General features: G+C 43.2%; 1 protein-coding gene across 1 annotated transcript in view; it reads right to left on the minus strand.

Moving 5' to 3' along the window:
- The window catches only part of NUP133 (nucleoporin 133), a 1,584,091-nt gene that overhangs the window by 791,397 nt on the left and 772,174 nt on the right, over nucleotides 1–20,520 (minus strand). Inside the window, exons 14-15 of the mRNA XM_085611954.1 lie at nucleotides 3,621–3,715; nucleotides 3,304–3,528 (exon numbers count right to left, since the gene is read on the minus strand). Of these exons, the coding sequence (XP_085468080.1) occupies nucleotides 3,304–3,528; nucleotides 3,621–3,715 (320 nt within the window). The remainder of the gene's footprint in view (nucleotides 1–3,303; nucleotides 3,529–3,620; nucleotides 3,716–20,520) is intronic.

Raw genomic sequence — 20,520 nt, forward strand, 5'->3', positions numbered from 1 at the left:
AGGGGTGCCAAAAAAGGAGCACAGATTTAAATACAAAAAGAATTTATACAACAAAAATAAAAATATAACAACCAATCGAGCAGTAAATGAAGCAAGATGAGAAGTCATCCGGGATGAATTCAGGAAATCCGTAAAGGTTTTGAAGGAAAGGTACAATTTACATATGTATACCAACATATCTGCATAGTTACAATAGATTTAGTATTCATATACATTTTCTTTTGATATAAAACAGGCACAATATTGAAATGCACTGAGGGTTTCACAAGGCCTGCTAGTATGACAATGTTATCATTATTACCTTAGTGTATTCTGTAAAGATTCCTCTACATTACTCCTCACCCTAGACATATCCCGAAACATGAAGGACAGCGGTGCAGTTTACCATACTCTCTACAGCAATTATGCCCAACTATCTGGGTCAGATATTGGTGCACATATCACTCTTCTTAAATGTTTGAAATGTCTGCAAAAGTCACACTTTCTGAAAGTTTGCTAAGATGAATTGCATTTATTTTCTTTCCATTCTCCAGCGATTGGGTAGCATATATTCATGCTTTAGTACCAATTTTGAGAGAATCCGCGTTGGAGAATCTACAGAGGAGGACCTTTTTTGTTTTATATAGTTCAAACTTGGCCCAGGGGTATTGGAGCACTTTATATGAGCACCAGTTACATTACACAAAGTCAGATTGTTTTTGTTTACATGCGTTGCCCAGAATCACAGGATGCTGAGCCAACGCTGGGACACAAACCTAGTTACGCAGTTTAAAAGTTGGCAGGTCTGACTGTAACATAACATTTGGAGGGGTAAAAGCAATTTCCTTGTTTTCTGGGCCATCAGGACCTTATTGAGAACTTTTTTATTAGAACTGATGAATTCCTACTAACACAGATCAATCAGGTGGAAAGAGCATGCTTTACCACATTTGGCTGCATATCCCATCACCCTCTGCTAGCAACTGATTGAGACCAAGGTGGATGCACAAGCCACTTGGAGGACTACTGTTGGCACTGACTTTGGTACCTGAAGCAAGGATTTCTACAGTATTCTCTCAAACCTTTGTTTTTCTACATAGTGGACTATACTTCTATGCCATACAAGGCAATCATATCTATTTTTAGGTCTCACCTAGAGACAGCCTTTTGTGGTCTGTTGTCAGAAGACTTCTTGCGGACCATACTAAAAGTGTACAATGGTCTTTGTGCCAGCCAATTACTTACCGTTGCTTGGCATTCGATGCATCATTTGCTTATACCTTATTCAGTGGTTTTCCTTCTTCTTCTGGCATTTGTCCAAATTTCTTTTTTATTTTTATTCAACACTTCACAACTTCCTGATTTTTCTACCTCTCTCTAAAGTGTGCTGCCTGCCCTCAAATAACCACCACCCTGCACTCCCCGTGTTGCTCCTCCTTTCACCACCATTGCTTCCCCAGCCATGCTCTTTGATTTTTTTTTTTATTCCTTCCAACATCAATTATCTCGAACTCCTCTGGTGCTCTCTAGCCGATTTCCCATTGTTACCCCACTTTGATTTCTGTCCTATCCACTACCCCACCTGCTCATTCCACGCTCCCCCGCCACTTCCATTGCTGACATTACGCAAATATTTTTCAGCTTATTTAAAGCCAGCCAGCTGTCATTTGGTGCTCCATTTTATGCATGTGCTTTCCCATACTCTACATGTATATACTTCTTTATTTACCACCATCCTGGAACAGTAAGTAAATGAAAAGGGTACCCACACAATAGTGCATGTATGTGCATATATAAACACACTGGGCCATCAAGGCATCATGACGCATACACACACATCTATGTCCTCACCTTATTTTTTTTCCGATCAGCAAACATTTCTTTTTGCCAGTGCAGCGCGGGATCGGCTAAAGACCTATTGTCTTTGCCAATGCTTGCAGCGTTAGTTTTGAATGGTAGGCAACAGAATTAATCCTCCAAAGCAGCGAATGAATGAAGCAGCCCCTTGGAAACGGTCTCATCTTCCAGGAGGACTGCTCTAAATATTGCTTACAGGAGTATGAGGACGTGGAAATGATGCTCACTCAAATAAAGGTCTGTACTTTTTATATTACATCCCTTTGCAGCTAGTATTGCTTGAATCTACATTTCTCTTTTTTGAGAGCCCCAGACCATGATCTTATGTTTACCTTTGTTAATAGTTATACTGATCTCCTTACGAGTATTTTTAAGTTTGAAGAAACAATTATTGTAAGACATTTGGAGCACATACCAAGAGCACAAAGTGATTAGCTAAAAATAAGACTGGAACTGACAAATGTTTAATTTCGGTGTATCAGGGACATTTTCCAAAAGTTCATCAGGGAAGTTGTTTACTTATCTATTGAAATGAAGAAGCCTTATTTTACCTGTGCTTGTATGAAAAATGTTGGCACCAGCTGGCCATTTGTGCCATACCTCACTTGCATCTCTCTACAGCTTCTTAATTAGTAAGATTATGGATTGATTTAAGGATATTTTACACAGCTTTGGCCCATAGTTCATTTTGATTGATGCAAACAAATGCTGACAATTTTACGAAAGCTGCACATAGGCATTAATTTTTCTGTTTAAATTTGTTTGATTGTTTTTCTATTTTTACACCAGATGCTGGAGGGTGAAGATTTGATCAATGGTGGCAAGGTCTGTATACACCTTATTACATGGCCAGGGTGCCTTCATCTTCTTCCCATTCTCAGATGTTTTTCATGATAATTTTAGAGAAGATCTTGGCTTTTGCATTTATTAGGCTGATAGGCCTGTATGACTTTGGACCTCTATTGACCTTCTGGTTTACTGGAACTATGATGCTATCGACTAATGTTTCTGGCAAAGTGCAAAATGATTACCGAACATGCCCCCAGTGTGGAAACCAGGATGAAGGTGAAAAGGGAGATGGACAAGATCATCTACTTGATATGTTTGACTGCTCCTCAATTTGTTGAAAGATAGTCCAGTTCTTGGGCCCTGAATTACATTAGGCAAAAGATACTCCAACTAAAATTAAACAAATTACTAGAACAAACGTGATCATAACCACACCAACAAGAGAGAAGTTTAACTAAGACTTCTTAAAGAAACATCTATTTGAATTTTTATTATTTTAGTTAATGTTTATTCTCTTCATTTATATAGGACTGTGCAGAATAAAACATAAAAGACCGTTGCACAATAAGGACACTGAAATCAATACAATGTTTGCCAATAGCTGTCTCTCAACATATTCTTACTAACTTATAACAACTCGAATAAAGACTTAAATGGAATTTTTAAAAAAACCATTACCTCTCTAAAAAAGACATCAGCAGGTGTGAGGTTTTGTGGAATGGAGCACTGTCTCTTATCCAATGCAATCATTATGGCAGCATTTACTAGAGCAGGAAGTTTGGAGTGGTGGTTTTTCAAAACAATGGCAGCAGATAGTTTCTCTGCATGTTCACAAATCAACAACCGAGTTGCCATAGGCATTCCCCTTACTGAGTATGTGCTGAGGCGCTCAAACAAGCCCACCTAGTAAAAAAAAGAGGAAATTGTTAGGTGAAGCAAGAGAAATTCCAAACATTCACTAAAAATGCTTCATAGAATATTATTTCAAACCCTACCTCGTGAATGAAATCAATGAACAAAGAATGCGCCTTCATTTTATCCTCCAGTTGATGTAAGAGTATTAGGGATGTATTACTAAATCCACCAGCCTCTAAAGAAGAAAGAAAAGCCCATGGTTAGAAAGGCAAACGTTATCACATTTTTATAGGCCATGGTCCCTATTATTTTCTTTGTTTCAAATAGAAAATGTAATGGTAAATGGGAGTAGGGACGGCAGCAGGTGACTTCAAAGACTTTACAACGTCCATCGGCAGAGGGAGGCCTTGGGGTCCCAAACTTCGAGTTTTATTTCCATTTCTCACAGCTGCAATGGCTAGTGTAGTGGTTGGTCGGCGCAGGCTCAGAGGGAACAGACATGACCGACCTTGGGACCCCCACTGATTTACTACCGCCTAAAATGCTTGACTCAGCAGTGACCATCCCCCGCCTATCTTTGTTACAAACCCCAGCCTTACGCTGCCTGTTCAAGACGGGGGATACACCCTTATACACCTCGGTCTTACCCCTGGTTGGTCTACTCCACGGGAACCCAAGGACGACATTAACCCCAGTCCTGCTGAAGACATGGACCGAGACTGGAGTCGGTGGGGAACTGCTACCAACAATCGGTACTGGTCCCCTTCGGGGACTTGTTGGAGAGTTATATCTTACAACCTGGCAAACCAGGCCAATTTCTAACCAATGAGTTAGTGCTGAGCACCTTCAGGGAGTTGTGGGGAGGGGGCCAGGAAGACGCATGCAGTATTACACACAGTCTTAATATTGAGCTCAGCGAGACACCAGGGAAAATAGTTATACACCTCACAGCTGGGGGTGGCCTGCACGCCTCTGATGAAATTACCCAACCGCTAGGGGACGACACTAGGAAGAGACCTCACAGATCTAGAATGGGCCAAAGTTTTAGCAAATCCTAAAAAAGTCTCACGATATACGAGACTGAAATATATACAATTTAATTATACCCATATGACTTATTACACCTCACAGACTGTGAATGGTCTATGGGGGCGACACACGCAAATGTCAGAGATGCGCCCAAGATAATGCAGATTTTGTGCACATGACCGAGGACTGCATCGGGCTCTTCGGGTTCTGGAGAGAGGTTTTGCGGCTCTCTGGGACATTGGTGGGATGCACATTGGAACACAGTGTTGGGGTGTGACTATTGGGGCTTTTCCCCAGACTGCCCAAACGGGAGGTGGGTAACAGATTTTTGGACCTAGCATTTGTCCTGGCTTGAAGGCAAATGGCGATGACCCGGAAGTCCGGGACTGGACCGACAATTGACACCTGGAAGCGAGACGTGACCTATTGGGCCGGGGCAGAGGGCAAAGTCCTGGCAAGGGAAGAAATGAGAGGGCTGAGATAACGTCCTATTGCAGTGCACTGGAGAGAGATCTTAGATGCGTGGGAATATCCAGAACGGGAACAGAGCGAAGAGAAGGGACATTTTAACGATACTTAAGCAAGAGACGAACAGGGTTGACGAGGGAACATCTGGTTGGTTACTACTAGAAAGACCCAAGAAAGATCACTAATACGCCTGGACCCCTGTGTACTGAAAGATAGAAGTCATGGGAACTGCCCTTACATATCATTTACCCTCTCCCAGCGTTGATAACACACGATTAGAGGGCAGTAATAGCCCGACACCCAACAAGAAACAGTAAACCACCACCCACTCCCGCCCACCCTACACTCCACACTCCCCAGACAATTACTCTGCATTACTGACATGGCTACACAGCTTTGACCCCACCGTGTAGTTAGTTACTATGTTACCTATGTTGCGCAGTTTTACACAAACAAAGAGTATACATATTTAAAGACTCTCGCCAAAAGAATAAACAACAGCAAGCACAAACCCTAAATTTCCTTTGGATGGTTTATACTTTGGTGATGTGGTATGCATTGATAAATGTCAAAACTCCTGTTGGATACTTAACTAAAAATGGCAATTAAATATGTTTGAGGGGAAAAAAAAATCAACAAGCATTGGCATAGCCAATAGGTCTCGCCTTTGGGACCTTTTAAGTGTTTAGTTATGCAGCACAATATCCTTGGTGCAACAACAACAACTGCTGCATGGCTAAGCACTTATAAGGTCCCAAAAGCGAGACCTATTGGCTATGCCAATGCTTGTTTTGTATACTGGTGAGTGAAGGACAGCCCCCACAACAATAATGTTTTACAAAAACTATATCAATGCACACGCTAACAAAGGCTGTCACTGTATGCCAGACCTATTGGGTTTGCCAAAGCTTGTTTGAGTGTTTCTCAATCTTGCTGAAATTGGTTTTACACCGATTCGCCATTATTAGTCTTTACTAGAAATATTTGATTTTATCTAACAGGCTTTACTAGATGATGCTTCAAAGAAACGTTACCTTCAATTGCATAATTGTTTAGCAAAACATTTTTCCCAGGCTCAATTTGTGTACATTTGGTTTTGAGAGCAAATCATCAATTTGGCTTCCAAAGCTTTTGCACCCATTTGCATCTAATCAGGGAGCATTTTAAGTAGCCTCAAATTGCTAAACTTTGCAAATATGTGAACTCATTTTCCTACGAGAACGACAGTCAGTAATGCAAGCCAAGCTCCCTATGTTTCTTTAGCGTGCTCACCCGGATAACAAAGGCTTAGCATTACTGAACCATATATACAAGTTTAAAAAGCGTATACATATGAATACAAATCTTTCTTTAGTTGTGGATAATGTTCTCACACAGATCCATAAAGTGGTACTGTAAACTGACAGCCAAAGGGATTGTGATGCAGGGGTTTGGGCCTACTTGCCTAAAGAACAGAATAAACCTGAAAACTTTTTTTTCTTGACTCCAAAACAATATAGCCTGGGCATCTATACAGGGGATAACAGAACATCTGTGTTCTTTATCCACAAAGTCAGTTTAACCTTTGCCCTTGGTGTCAGGCTATTGGAATTCCACAACCCTGTAACACCACCACATATACTACATATGGTGGGCTAAAGTACATGCCTATACACATCCTTTGTGGGTTGGAGGACAGACAGCATTAGAATTACAACGTGAAGGGACCAATACGGAGTATATTTAACACATATAGCGGTGGGTCCCCAGTCAGTCTGACATGGAAAACTACCTGCTGAAATCCACAAATCTCAACACCAAGAAATTGATTCTGCAGTGCAAGGTACAATGCCTCTAAACAAAAAATATTAGGAGAGTTTCCTTTCAGACAAAACTCTATGGGGTACCCCACATTCAGTTCAGTTACAACCTGAAGTTCAGACACCATTTTCCAAGCAGCAGCAGTTCCTGGTAAAAAAGCGCTAAGAACTGTCGCAGTTCATGACCACTCCTTTTATGATGTAATTTTGGAAGGAGGGGGGGCTCTCAAGTATTTTCACTGCATACAAATTGAGAGGTTGCAATTCCATATAGCAAATTAATCTATTTTGAAACTAGTTTCTTATAAATGTGGTTTACCTGCCTAAGAAATGCAATCCCAGTTTGTTAAATGCAAAAAACAAAAATGGAGGCTGGCACCTTTCATTTTACCTGAAACAGAGCAGAGTGTGGGCACTAAAAGAGCAGTAGGGTTTCATAAGGGTACGTTTCTCGTTTAGAAAAAAATGCTTATTTTTGCTTAGAAAAAAAAATTAAAGCCGAGCTTTTCAGGGTTTCCTCCCCATAGACTGGCAACTAAACTATCATCCTTGAAATAAGGTACCCAAAGTTGAAATCTTGTAAACAGCATACATATGGGATAGTACTACTTTTCAATAGTGATGGTGTTTCATACAGTTTCTAGCATCTAGAAAACTATCAGCAGAATCCGATGAAGTTGTCCTCAACCTAAAAACATATTTTGTGGAGAAATTGTATTTATGCAGCAACTGGGCCACCGAGCCAGGGTAAGACTACAGAGAGCTGAGGCAGATCAAAGCGAGTAATCATACAGAAAAACTGGTATATGGTCCATCACCAGGTTAAAAAGGGACACCTTCATTGAAGGGCTTCAACCCTCAGAATCTTACATTCCAACTCAATCCATCACCTTACAAATGAGAGGAATAAGTGATCGCTTCTCTTCAACCAATGTTTAGTTAATCTCTCCTAAATGCTTTCAAGCCACAAATTATTTATTTCTCAACACGTTTGCCACATGGACCATAAATAAAAATTATACATTAAATTGTAATCATTATCAGCGTCTTTTATTAAAAAGAACTTTGTTGCATGAAGTAGGTAGGCTATTGTTTAACACACAGCAAAAATGTATAACCAATAATGAAATGAGTGGGCGCTATAGGAGCCCACTTCTCAGATAGAATTCTGAGCAACTTTACAATGCATAAAATGAAATGTATTGGTTTGGGGAGTTAGAAAGGAGAAAAATCAAGATTCCTACTGTGGGTAAATTAGGAAACCTACACTGGTAACCTCCCTTACTGGGTTGGGAAGTGCTGATCCTACAGCAAATAGTGAATTTTCCAGGATTAAATCCATCCAATAAAATGTATAAAGAAAAAAAGCACAATGCCATTTGCGACCTATAAATGTTTTAAAATCTCTCAAAGAAAAAACCTGCCAATGGCTTTAGATCCTTTGTGGAGAGCCCAAATGGATTCAGCTGTGATGAAAACATTATACATTCCCAACGGTGCACTCTGATTCAGATCTTTAACTCACTTCTGCTTTCAGTATGGGTGGAGACACCTGCATATCTGTACAAATCCAACTACCAAGGAAAGAAGGCAGTGAACACTTCCAAAGGTAGAAAAATTCCAATGCTTTCACATTCATTCGCTTTACGGTGGTAAAAGGGGCACAAACATATACATTATATAATCCCTTGGCTTGATTTGGTATATAAAGCCACATTTGTTTTATGGAGAATGTCGGTTGTCAATAGACCAATGTACCAGAGTGAAAATCCATGATTTACTGTGAACAAATGTTAAACTAGTCACATTTAAACTTGATCTCAAAACATTAACATGATGTTCGCACAAAGTCAAAGGGGATGAAGAGCGAAGTCAAACAAGAACATCTAAAACATTTCTTAGTTAACAGGTGTTATAATCGCCACTACCTACAATAGTACTTAATGACATCAAGCAAGCCAGCTCGCATTCGATAGTCAAATTGATCAATCTCTCCACTGTAAGTGAAGCTCATAAACGTTTCCCTTTTAATCATTCGCATTCATAAGCCACAAGGCGCCAACCATTAAATTGACTTCATAGCACGTATCAACGCATTCAATGCGCATTTAATTGTTATTAAAGTAAAAGTTTGAGAAAACTTTAAATCTAGAATAAACAGTACTTTATTTTTTTTTTAAATGTGAATTCCAGTCACAGTATACTAATTCTTTAAAAGAATCCTACCTACACGAAAAAGTGTACGTTGAAAAAATTCGATCGAACATAGAAAAAAAATACTGAATTTTGTAGACACCTTTATACTTTGATATTTTAATATAGACAAACAAAAAAGTGTTAACAAGTCTTAAATAGAAATGTCAAGCAAGACATGTACCAGTAAGAACGAATTCAGCAAACTCCAAAACTTTACACGCGAGAGAGAGACACCCTTATTTCGTTATTAGTTCTGTATACAATAATTTTACTGCACCCTAAAGTGACCACAAGGAAAAAACAAGCATTGGCCGCGCATCAGTAAAAGTAACGCCGCGCGGCCGTAAAAGCAAAAGTCATCGCAATCGCTCTGAAAGCGAAAGTGATTGCGATCGTGATCACGCGCTAAAGAACGAGTTTTCAAAGTGCTGCTGGCGCGTGCACGCTCGCGTGAACGTAAGCGCTAGGCCGGCTAGCAGCACTTTGAAAATTCACCTCCAAAATGTCTCTCCAAGCCAGCGCATGCGCTGGGCTCAGCGAGACCTAAAAAATCAATGTATATGTTGAGGCCCAGATTTTGTGTAGGGGTTGTGTCACATTTTTGGCACAACCCCTGATGCAGTATCTCATTTGTTAAATATTGTAATGCACTCAAATGTACTCGTGATAGACCTGCTAATCATGTGTGAGGTTTTAAGATCTGATGTCACTTCTTGTGATGTCACTTCCTATGAGGTCATGGGTTGTGATGTCCCATCCTGTGATGCCACGTGCGATATCACATGCTGAGATGTCACGTGCCATGATACCACTTACATACTGCCTAACTTGATTAGTTTCTCCCCCCCCCACGTCTTTTTTTAGGACTTGTTAAGTGGATGAAAGACTGAGTTTGCCTAGATTGGATACAAACTTGCAACTTATCGACCATAACAGATACCAGCTGCAAGAATTAACTCAAGACAGCCCTTTTCTGGAGGCTTGGACTTGATGCCTTGTGTGGAAAATGTAACAAAGATATAGCCACTGCAGTAGAGAAGGATTGTACCTTTGCGCAGCGTGGACACCCTGTGTCTGCATCGCCAGCACATATAAAATGAGGCCCGACACGTTAGTGTCTGCAGGTGCACGTGATGCAGCACCATGCTTGCCAACACTACTGTTTCTGTTTTTAGGGACGTTTTGGGGAGACTTATTGAGTTAAATAAAAACACGGGATTTTTACGTGACGTCACCCCCTGACCAACAAGTGTAATTTTCAGTGATGACATCCTTATGCTAATTAGTAGTTTTAAAACCTGACAAATCCTATTTTTGGTCTCAACGCTGACAAGCATGCAACTTGAGAATTGCTGTGTACCTACAGAAGATGTCCATATGCAAAGAAAGAGCCCCCATCTGAAATGAGCTGCGTGCAGCTGGAGGCACCCATCTGAAGCGAGGAAGCCTGGCTTTGGAGGGGGCTGTATACAGCTGCAGCAGCACATGTGTAGGGAGGAAGCCGCCGCCTGACACGGGTTTCATGCTTACAGCCAAGACGCCCGGTCTACCCTGGACAGGGAGTAGTTTGCAGGCAAGGCAGCGGCCCTGCCCAAGGGAGCATGGCGTCTCGCCTTTGTGCCGAGTGAAAGGCGAGAGGCTGCCTAATGACGGAGTATGCGCCTTGTGCGTGTGCAGGTCCTTCGCCGTGTCCAGGGAAGCCTGCTACGGTTCCTGCTAATCACATATCGGCCTTGTAATTAAAGTGGTCTGGCTGCCGTGCAAGGGAGGGGCGTGTAACACGAGCCCGTGCTTAGGGCAGGCTCGAGCTGGCAAGAGGCGCTGAGGGAAAGGGCACGAAGAGCATGCATGCTCGGGGCAACTACACAGCGCATCAGAGCACTTCTGGCAAAGCGAGCATATCCACCATGTTTCACACTAAGCAGGCAAGGGCGTGGCACCGCATGTAAAAGAAACAAAAAAAAATGCAGATGTTCGCCTGGAGAAAGAAGGGCATCTATGATAACAACACAGGCATGCACGGGACACCATTAAAACCCAGCAGTGCCTATCCATTTAAAGCACCGAGTACCAGCACTTTTCAATGTGAATGAGAGAGTACCTGCACTTTTTAATTTGAATGAGAGTACAAGCACTTTTCTGAAGAGTGATAATTCTTTTAAAGGAAGAGTACCAGCACTTCTCGAAGCAAAAACTTGCGGCTGGGCGTACCAGCGCTTCTGTATTTTCAGTTCAAACACTGATAAAATCAAAAAGGAGGTACAAACAATTTAACTCGCAACAACGTTGGGCGTTCTTGGACACAGCAGTGATCATTGGGGATGATTATAACCAGCATTGAAAGCGTGCGTCATCGCGATCACTCTGAAAGCGAATGTGATCGCGATGACGCACGAGTTTTCAAAGTGCTGCTGAAGGCTAGCGGTTCGCGCGTGCACGGTCGCGTGAACGCAAGCGCTAGGCCAGCCAGCAGCACTTTGAAAACGCACATACAAAATGTCTATCCGAGCCAGTGCATGCGCTGGGCTCAGTGAGACCTAAAAAACTGGCTCACGAAGAACATCAAAGCGGCCGTGAAACTGAAAGTGATCACGATCAAACATCAAAGCGGCCGTGCGGCCCCGAAAGTGAGGCGTGCGCGCCCGCGCACTTGCACTGTAGCTCTAGGCTACAGTGTAGCACTTTTTTGAGCCCTCACAAAAAGTCTCGCCAGACCAGCGCATGCGCTGGGTCAGGCGAGACCTAAAAATGTAATGATCTGATGTATGCCACAAAAGTGTTATTTGCAACTCAACTGCAAGTTTTCAGTTTCTAAATGTTGTATAAAATTTGCTGCATTTTAGGTGCCAGTTCGGCTTTTAGCCAGCCAACATAAATGGATACCTTCCCAAAGTCTGCATACCAATCTCATGTGACCTTTATAGAAAGTAGTACCTACGGAATACGGAAAGCAGATACAGCTTTCGACTGAGATCTAAGGAGACTTTATTCTGTCAAAGGTAATGTTCGCAGAAGCAGTGCGCAACCAGAGAACACCTAACCTTTCAGGATATTTTGCTTCATCAGAACAATGTCAGACTAATGAACAAATGCCACTCCTGACATCTCCTGGGTGCAATTAAAAAGCACAGAAAGCAAGCCAGAATAACAGTCAGACAGACCTGACAACTCATTCATTATGAATGGCAGTTTTCAGCTTCATCCTAAAACAGTGAATAATAAAATCAGTCCCAGGCAGTACTACTTTAAAATGTGAGATATGAAAAGAGCTTTGGCATAATTTCTCATAGGTAAGCTTATGTGACAGGGTGTAATTCTTTTTCTGTGCTGAGCAGTATTATTGCCAAAAGTGTATATCGAGTCTCAGCTAACACAAATAAGTTCATTGCTCGCCTAATGTGGTCCACTGTCCTTTTTTCTAGCACAAAGCTGTGTTGCCACATGGAAGTCAGTATGGCAATGATCTTGCTATTAATTAATGAAATGGTCTTATCCAGGATTTTCCAGTGGCTCCCCCTTCTTTGGAAAAAACACTGTCAGCAGCAGTCCAAGAATCAAGGAAACAACAGACTGCATAATTCAGAAAGTATCCCATCAGTCTCTACCGCTTTCTCAGAATGGAAGGAATCCATAGCTCTCTTGATTTCCATCAATGTTATTATCTAACTCTTCCCTATATTCCTAAAAGAGTGATTCCAAGCTAATTTAATAGAGGAGGTCCTTATTCCTGTTCTGAGAGGGAATATGGTCTTCTTGATATGGTGACTGGTAGAACTCCTCAAAGACTGGCAATTCCTAGTCAAAACAATATACATGCTGCCAAAAATAGAAAACAATATTCAACTTTATCGCTAAGATCCAACCAAAGTGTACACAAACTCCTTTGCCTTGATCTCGGAGTGAAGATATGAGTCACATTATTTGTAAAAATTTCAATATTACAAGTTTGAACAAAACACTTGACACCACTTCTCCTTAAAAATGTTTAATCAATTGTCATAGCCTCCACCTTCTCTCTCCTATTGCATGACAGAAATTCGACCTTAAAAATAATACATGACCATTGGCCGCCTTCTTTGATTCAGGACGCACGTTCTCCAAACATTTTGTCCAAGTAAGAAAATGTCCAAAGAAAACCAGTATGGCCTTTGGTTTCTGATCAGTTGTTGATTCTGTGGGTTGGCAGTTGATAAGCAGAAATCTGTGTGCCTGTTGTACTTCGTAATCCCATTTCCAATCAGTTAGTTCTGTGATTGCGGTTTGGAACAACTTTATAACAGATCTTAGTGTCCTCTCCCTCAGCTCTTTCCTGTATGCACAGAATTCTCAAGTTTTTTAGCCAAAGGTGATTACAAAAATCCTCCAATTTCCATTGAACATAGAATCAAGGTAGCTGGTTGTTCCCACATACATGTAATTTCAGACTCTAGAATTCTGTTACGCTCCTCCACTTCTGAAATTCTACCAACCATCTCAGAGCATTTTTTAGATCATTTACAGACTGCCCCTTGTTGTTTTCTTGAGGCATCTTGAGCCCTTCTATTATCACATAGCTTCTCCTCCCGATGGGACATAATCCCTTGACAAACTGCCCCAAAAGGCTGGTATGTAGCCCAATATAGGTGTGAATGTCTAGTAAGTGTCCATGAGGGCAATGACCCAACAGGGTTTAAAGACTGATGTATTTCCATTCTTAGGCAACGACAAGTCTCATCACAGTTCTCTGTATTAATACTATGCACCTTGATTTGTCGCATTGTTACTTTATGCTTTCTTGTCCCATAGATTCCTCTTCAAGGGTCCAGAGTCTACTCCACTATGCAACAGGTCCCATCCAATTACCGATGTAAGTGTTCATTACACTCAGAAAATAATAGCTCGGGTTCAAGGTGACAATCATCCTTATATCTTTTAGTGAGTGTCATCAGTAATTCATCCCACGATTATGTGTCAGCCATTCAAATGCTACCCTGCCGCAATCTGGTTTTCAAAACTGTGTTATTAACAGCAGCACCTCAGCACATGTCGAACATCTAGCACCCAACCTTGTGAGGCACAGTGGATTTCAATTTCATGGTAATTTGGCCCCCCCGAGGGGGGGGGGGGGCAACTAGAAGCAAACTTCGGGGAGGGGGCTAAGACTCCCAGTCAGGGCCAGCTGGAGTACTGGTGGCAGCTGTTAGAACAGTCTTTTTGGGTGCTCTCCTCCCCCATATCCTCCTTCTCAATGAATTTCCTCACTACCACTCTCCAACAGTGCACCTCATCTTTCCATAGCCTCTCTCCAAATGTACATTTAATTTTTTTTATAGTGCTACTCATGGTTCACTCGCACTCAGTTCTATGGTCTGCATGGTCCATGTTCTCTGCAGCAGTCATATTAACCCTCTGTGCTACTTTACGAAGAGCCAAAACTGGAACTAGACAAAATTCTGTACTCTCACTAGCTGAAACATTAATCACCAGAGTTATCCATATATTGTTATTGTTGCCTGAAAACTAACTGATGCACAAAGAAGTTCATGTGCTTTTAAACCGAGAATTATTTTTAAACACAGCGCCCCCCACCACAGTACATGCCAACTGTGGCTGCACCAGTTGCACCACCCTAAAGCCAGTTCTGCTCCCAGCAATAGGGCAGGATAAGCATTTCCAGAAATGGGTGAGAGTTAATCTCATACCCATAACATGAGGAAAAAGATCTATGTAAGTGGTGGGTGTGATAGTTCCCCTAAATCCAGCAAGCAAAACAAGTTAACATATTTCTTGTAGATGATTTAAGGGAGAGTAAACTTCTCCCTGAGAATTTTTTTTAACTTTTGGGGTCAAATTTGCTAAAACGCCTCAGACCCCTAAGGTCATTCATGAAATATTCCAGTACTTTCAGGGTGCACCAGGGAAGCATGACCTTTCCTAGGGGTTGATCTATTTTTTTTAAAATGTCTTAAGTCAGAAAATACTTCCACTATACCATGGTCATCATATTTTCATGGGTGAGACCCTTATGCCAAGGAGTACATTCAATATGAAAGTGCCAGAAATTTATCACAGATACTTCAGCCACAGCCATGGGTGCCTCTAAAAATTCCCTCCAGTATCCAAGGAAATCTTATGACAAGAGTTACATCAAAAATCAGATCTAACATTTTCCTATGGATCCATATAATATGCTAAGAATTACATGCATCACGTCAGGGCCTTCGGCCAGGTGTGGTGGCACGTGTTCTGTGTCCCTGCTGCTGGGTATGACTGGGCTATAGCTTTTTCTGTTAGACAGTTCAAGTACCCAAAGCCAATGATGGTGTTGTAACAGAAGCATGTCAGGGCCTGCAGTTTGCCATAGGTAACACCTTCCATCTATATTCTATTAGTACCCCTGTTTCTAAGGCAAGAATAACATCCAAAATGACAGACAAGCAACATACTTGCACGCATAGCACACATCCACTGACACACACACATTCTCACTCTGTCATACATTTATACTGTCACACTCACACGCAGACACACTGCCACTCACACTTCCATTAGTCAATCTGCTTTTATTGGGTTAGAAAAGCTTGCCCTGCTGTTTATGCTATACCTACCGTGCCTTTTAGTTAAGCTTAATACAAACATACTCTATACGCTATTCAAAAATAATAATATATTGCCTTGTCAATGTTTCTTACAAGTATGATGTGAATAAAAAGTACACTTTCTTAAAATAGCTTTATGGGGCTTACATTTGCCTTCACGTGTGGATCAAGCAGTTACAATATTGGAAATGAACTAATCCACGTTCTAATATGTAATATCACAGCATCCAACTGATCTTATGAAATGCTTGACTTCTTCGGCAACCAAGTACAATTTAAAAAAACACTACAAGTCTCAGAATGAAGCATTGTGGTAATGCGAAAGCCAGGAATGGCTGAAGGTGTCACACGATCATTAATTCATCACTATACCCCAAAGTCTCAGCCCTAGTCTCCCTCCTCGTGCCATCCCACATTCTCAGTCCACTCTCCCCTCTTGTACCAGCCCTGTTGTTGCAGATGGAATTATGTAGGCATCTAGTGCAAAGGAAAGAGCAGGTATTCTGTGGGTGCCTTTGTAGAAATATGTATATATTCATGAGAGTTGTGTAAATTGTATGTGGACAGAGTGTGGTGTGCTCATGTAAGTGTGGTGTGCTCATGTAAGTGTTTGGTGATGATAAATAGTGAGAGTGCAGCGTGAGTGGTGTGGGTGTAGGGTGAAAATGTGCTGATGTGAGTGTCTGGTGAGCTGCATGAATGCAAGTGAGAGGAGAGCCCATATGAGTGTTGGGTGAGAGGTGTGTGTGCAGAGTGAGAGGAATGAGTGAGGGTGGTGAAAGCGGTGTAATGCAGGGTGAGTGGTTTGCCTGTGTGTGGTGCATGGTGAGCGGCAAAAGTGAAGGGTGATCTGTGCAAGTGACTGGTGAGTGCAAGGTGAGATGAGTTAGTGCAGAGTGAGTGGTGCGTCCCTAGGAGGATGAACAGAGTGTGCCTGTATGAATGCAGGCTGAGAGTTTGTCCATTTGAGTGCAGGGTGAGAGGAGAAAGTGCAGGCTGAGTGGTGTGACTCCAGGGTGAATGCTCTGTTTGTTTGCATGGTGTGAGAGCAGAGTGAGTGCTATGCCCATGTGAGTGAAGGGTGAGCTGTGTGAATGACATGAGTGACTATATGAATGTACAGTGATCGATGTGACGGTGTGAGAGTAGGGTGAGAGGAGTAACCACAGGGTGAGTGATGTGACACGTGTGTGGGTGCAAGAAAAATTGCAGTGTGGGAGGAATGAACAGTGAGTGATGTGTTTGTTAGACTACAGAATGAGTAGTGAGTGTGACAGGTGAGTGAAATGTTACGTGAGTGCAGGGGGAGTAGTGTGCTTGTGTAAATGCAGGGTGAAAAGCGTGCGTGCATAAGTGGTGTGAGAGCAGTGTGATCCCTGTGAATGAAGGGCATACATGAAAGTTAAGAGTGAGAATGAGGAGGGAGTTGTCTGAATGCAGCATGTATTCATAGTCACCTGGAATAACTCAGTATTGTATTGACGGCTGGTATACGGTTTCAGATATAAGTTGAACTATTGCTATTATGGCATCAATCAGGGATAGAGGAAATAATCTGCTGACCTGCAAAGTGAGGAGAGATTTGTGAATATGCCGCACCACCGACACCAGAATTTAACATTCCCCTGATGAATGGCTCCCCACAGTCCGAAATGCATAGAGACTACCAAATTGGCGTGTAAACTGGCGTTTCAGGTTCAATTTTCTTTCCAAAGGTTTTTCACCCAACGAATCAATGTGGATATAAACTACATGTATAAATTCAACCAATGGAAACAGACTAATCCGCTTGAAACCTATTTAATGTGAATGAACATACATCACGCTGTGTATTGAGGTTACACCCCCCCCCCCCATTGGGGTGGAGCTAATTTCAGTTCAGTTTCAGTTCAGCTCAATGATCAGTGAGCGATACCTGATCTGCACGCACAACTTTTTGAACCTTAAAGAGAGGGTGAGGATTCTTAGAAAAGTCCCTGCACAAGACGTACATAACAGCATGAACATATTCTGTGTAAAAGTCATGGTCATCTTCATACTAGGGCGAAAGAACTGCTTTGTATAATCACTGGTATTGTTCTAGGCTCATTTGCATAATCATACTCACAACATATTGATTGTGGAAGGAACCCCCGAGGCGATCTTTATGGTATAAAAGAACCATACCACGACTAGATAGGTAGAGGAGAAGCTTCACGCTGACACTAGACTCTGAGGGCCCAGCCTGCAGAAGCTACAACACGCAGTGGTCTGACATCCCTTGCCGGGTGTCCAACTCGAGACCAAGACGGGGTCCTTTGTTATCTCCATCAGGAAATTGAGTTGGCTCTTTCCTAGGAATTCTTGACTTTACACCCACATACATGCTTGGTACCCTTAGGTAGGGTTTACATCTTAGGTGTAAGCTTGATTGTTGTCATGTATCTATATGCCTGCATATATTCACTATTTTAGCACCATGGTAGAATTCTACCTTTTATTTACTCTGTTGGTGCTTATAATCTTATACATCTGTTTCTGTCTAATGCTTGTCACAGCACACATGTTTTATAATAGAATGAGGCTGGGTCAATAAATGCTTACTGAAAACGTCACCATTGTTTATTCTTTGAATATCTCTGAGACTAAGTGAGTATGATTGACTAAGCAAAAAGTACTGTACTGTTTCCACGATCCCTGAAGGATCAAGGGTTGTCATGCCTTGTGAGCTAGCTGGTCTAAAGGCTAACATATCCTTAGGGGGGTGTCTGAAATCAGTATGGACACCAATCCCTTAGTTTATATTGTGTAAAGGCGCAGATCCTATGTATTTTTAGGAACAACAGGACAGCCCTCTCTTTGGTGTGGGTAGTCTTTCGATTGCCCCTTTCGCCAAATGGGTCTACACTTCCTGGAAGAGTAAAGCGAAATGGTCCTCAGTAAGCCGTTCTTGGGATGGTGGCATGGGCTGGGGGTGTCCACGAATGGTAGGGCATACCCCTTCTACACTATCGGGAGCAGCACCGGCGATGCTGGATCATTGGGACAGATGATGTCTGATCCTGCCCCTACAGGTTGTGTGCCGGTTGGAAAACACACTAAAGAGGTTTGGAGGTTGGGGGTGCAGGGAACTGACCAGCTCGCTGGGTATGGTTCTGGTGTCCGCTTTGGGCTCCGCGGTCCCTTCCCTTTCCAGTTAGGGCTGATACTGTGGACGCCCAAAATTCCCCTGTCACAGCAGGCACGAAAACACTGTTGTTGCTGCCAGGTCGAAAGGGAGAGACCCAAAGATCGAGCGGTGACCCTGCTCTTGCAAAAGCGCTCCATCGCCGTGTCAGCCTTCTCGCAGAACAGGCGGGATCCTTCAAAGGGCATGTCAATCATGGTGACTGAATGCTTCCCGAAGGTATCCAAGCCTCTTCGGTGGTGTAGTAGGGAACACAATTGGGTTGCTAAGAAGCACTGAACCATCAAGTTCTCCAGGGATGAGTGCTAGGTAAGGAAGACAGGGTCCCCTGGAGGAGGACAATGCCGTTGGGCAATCATGCGGTGCACAGGAGTCCCTGTGCATGGTTTAAGCCAGGCATTAAAGGGGAGCAATGGTTCCCAGGTGCCTGCCCCTTCCAGGGGAACCTCGGTCAACACATTCAACTTGACCTTGACAGCGGGGTGCTGAAGGTCGAGGACCTGCACCGCCCTACGCATCACCAGGGCAAATGATGCACCTTCCTCTGAGGCCTTGATCGGAGGGGACAACAAGCCAATGTCCAGTAAGGTGTCTAGGCCACTAGCATCTCCCAGCTCCTCATACCAATTTTCCTTCTCCAAAGGACCATACACCTCCTCCTCATCACCCCTGTGGGGGGTCATAGGGTGACTCTAGTGGAGGAAAGTCCAGGGGTTGACAGGGATAGGGTGGCGCCGGGCTCAACGTCGAGCGGCCCCGGTTCGATGTTGGGAATGACAGTGGACTAGTCGTCAAACGGCGCCAATGGCACCGTAGCAGGCATTGGATGAAACAGTTATGGTAAGCGGTGGTACCCTAGGTGGCATTATCCCGGATCCGGGGATAGATCCTGAGGGCCAGGCTGGCATACAGAGCGAACCTGATGCCGGTAAACCAGCTGGCGCGCCTCCCAGCTCCGTGGGGACAGAAGACACGCAAGATGGCATGCATGGTTTCATAAAATTCCCAGTAACTGGGCAAGCGTCGCTCCAATGCTGAGAATCTCCTGGTAGCGCGGGACAGGCCCTGAAGACAGCTCCGCAAGTGGGGTGCGGGAGTGGGGCCTAGAAGCTTGAGGTTGAACGGGTGAAGCAGAAGAATGCTGCAACTTCTTCTGATTGTGCTTCTTGGATGTGCCCAACTTTGATGAGGTCTTGGATCTTCAAAAATGACAGTGGCGGCCTGTAAGTTTAGGAGCAAGGGAGGCAGCCAGGACGTGCACACACACATACACACTCACAGCCATACATTCACAAGCGTGCACACAAACACATCCATTCACAACACTCATTACCAAACATTCATACATACATGCACGCACCAAACATTAATAAAAAAAAAAAAACACACACACACTTACCTGCAGCTCTGCCTCGGGGGTCCCAAGAGGCTTGGGACTGCTGCCTTCCCTCTTTGGCCGAGTCAGCCAGTGAGGGAAGACAGCAGTCCCAACAGCATCACAGAGTAGGATGGGGTCAGCGAGACTGTTGACCCCAACCCACTCTGTGATTAAGTGTTACTGATTGATACATGGGCACTTCAGGGCGTCAACCTGTAGCTCCCAGGTGTGAGACAATCAGTGACGCTACCCCTCATCACTGAGGGGAGTGCCTCAGGGACCTTTGCTGAGCTGAGGTGGTCACACCCACAGGAGCTGTGACTTCCTCAGCCCAACAAAGTTCAGCTCAGGCAGCCATGAGCCTGCGCATTTGGCGCATGTCTGGCTCCTGGCTGCCTGACCTGAAAAGGAACAATGTCTGTCAGG

The sequence above is a fragment of the Triturus cristatus genome, chromosome 6 (genome assembly GCF_964204655.1).
Source record: "Triturus cristatus chromosome 6, aTriCri1.1, whole genome shotgun sequence".
In the NCBI taxonomy this organism is placed as follows: Eukaryota; Metazoa; Chordata; class Amphibia; order Caudata; family Salamandridae; genus Triturus; species Triturus cristatus.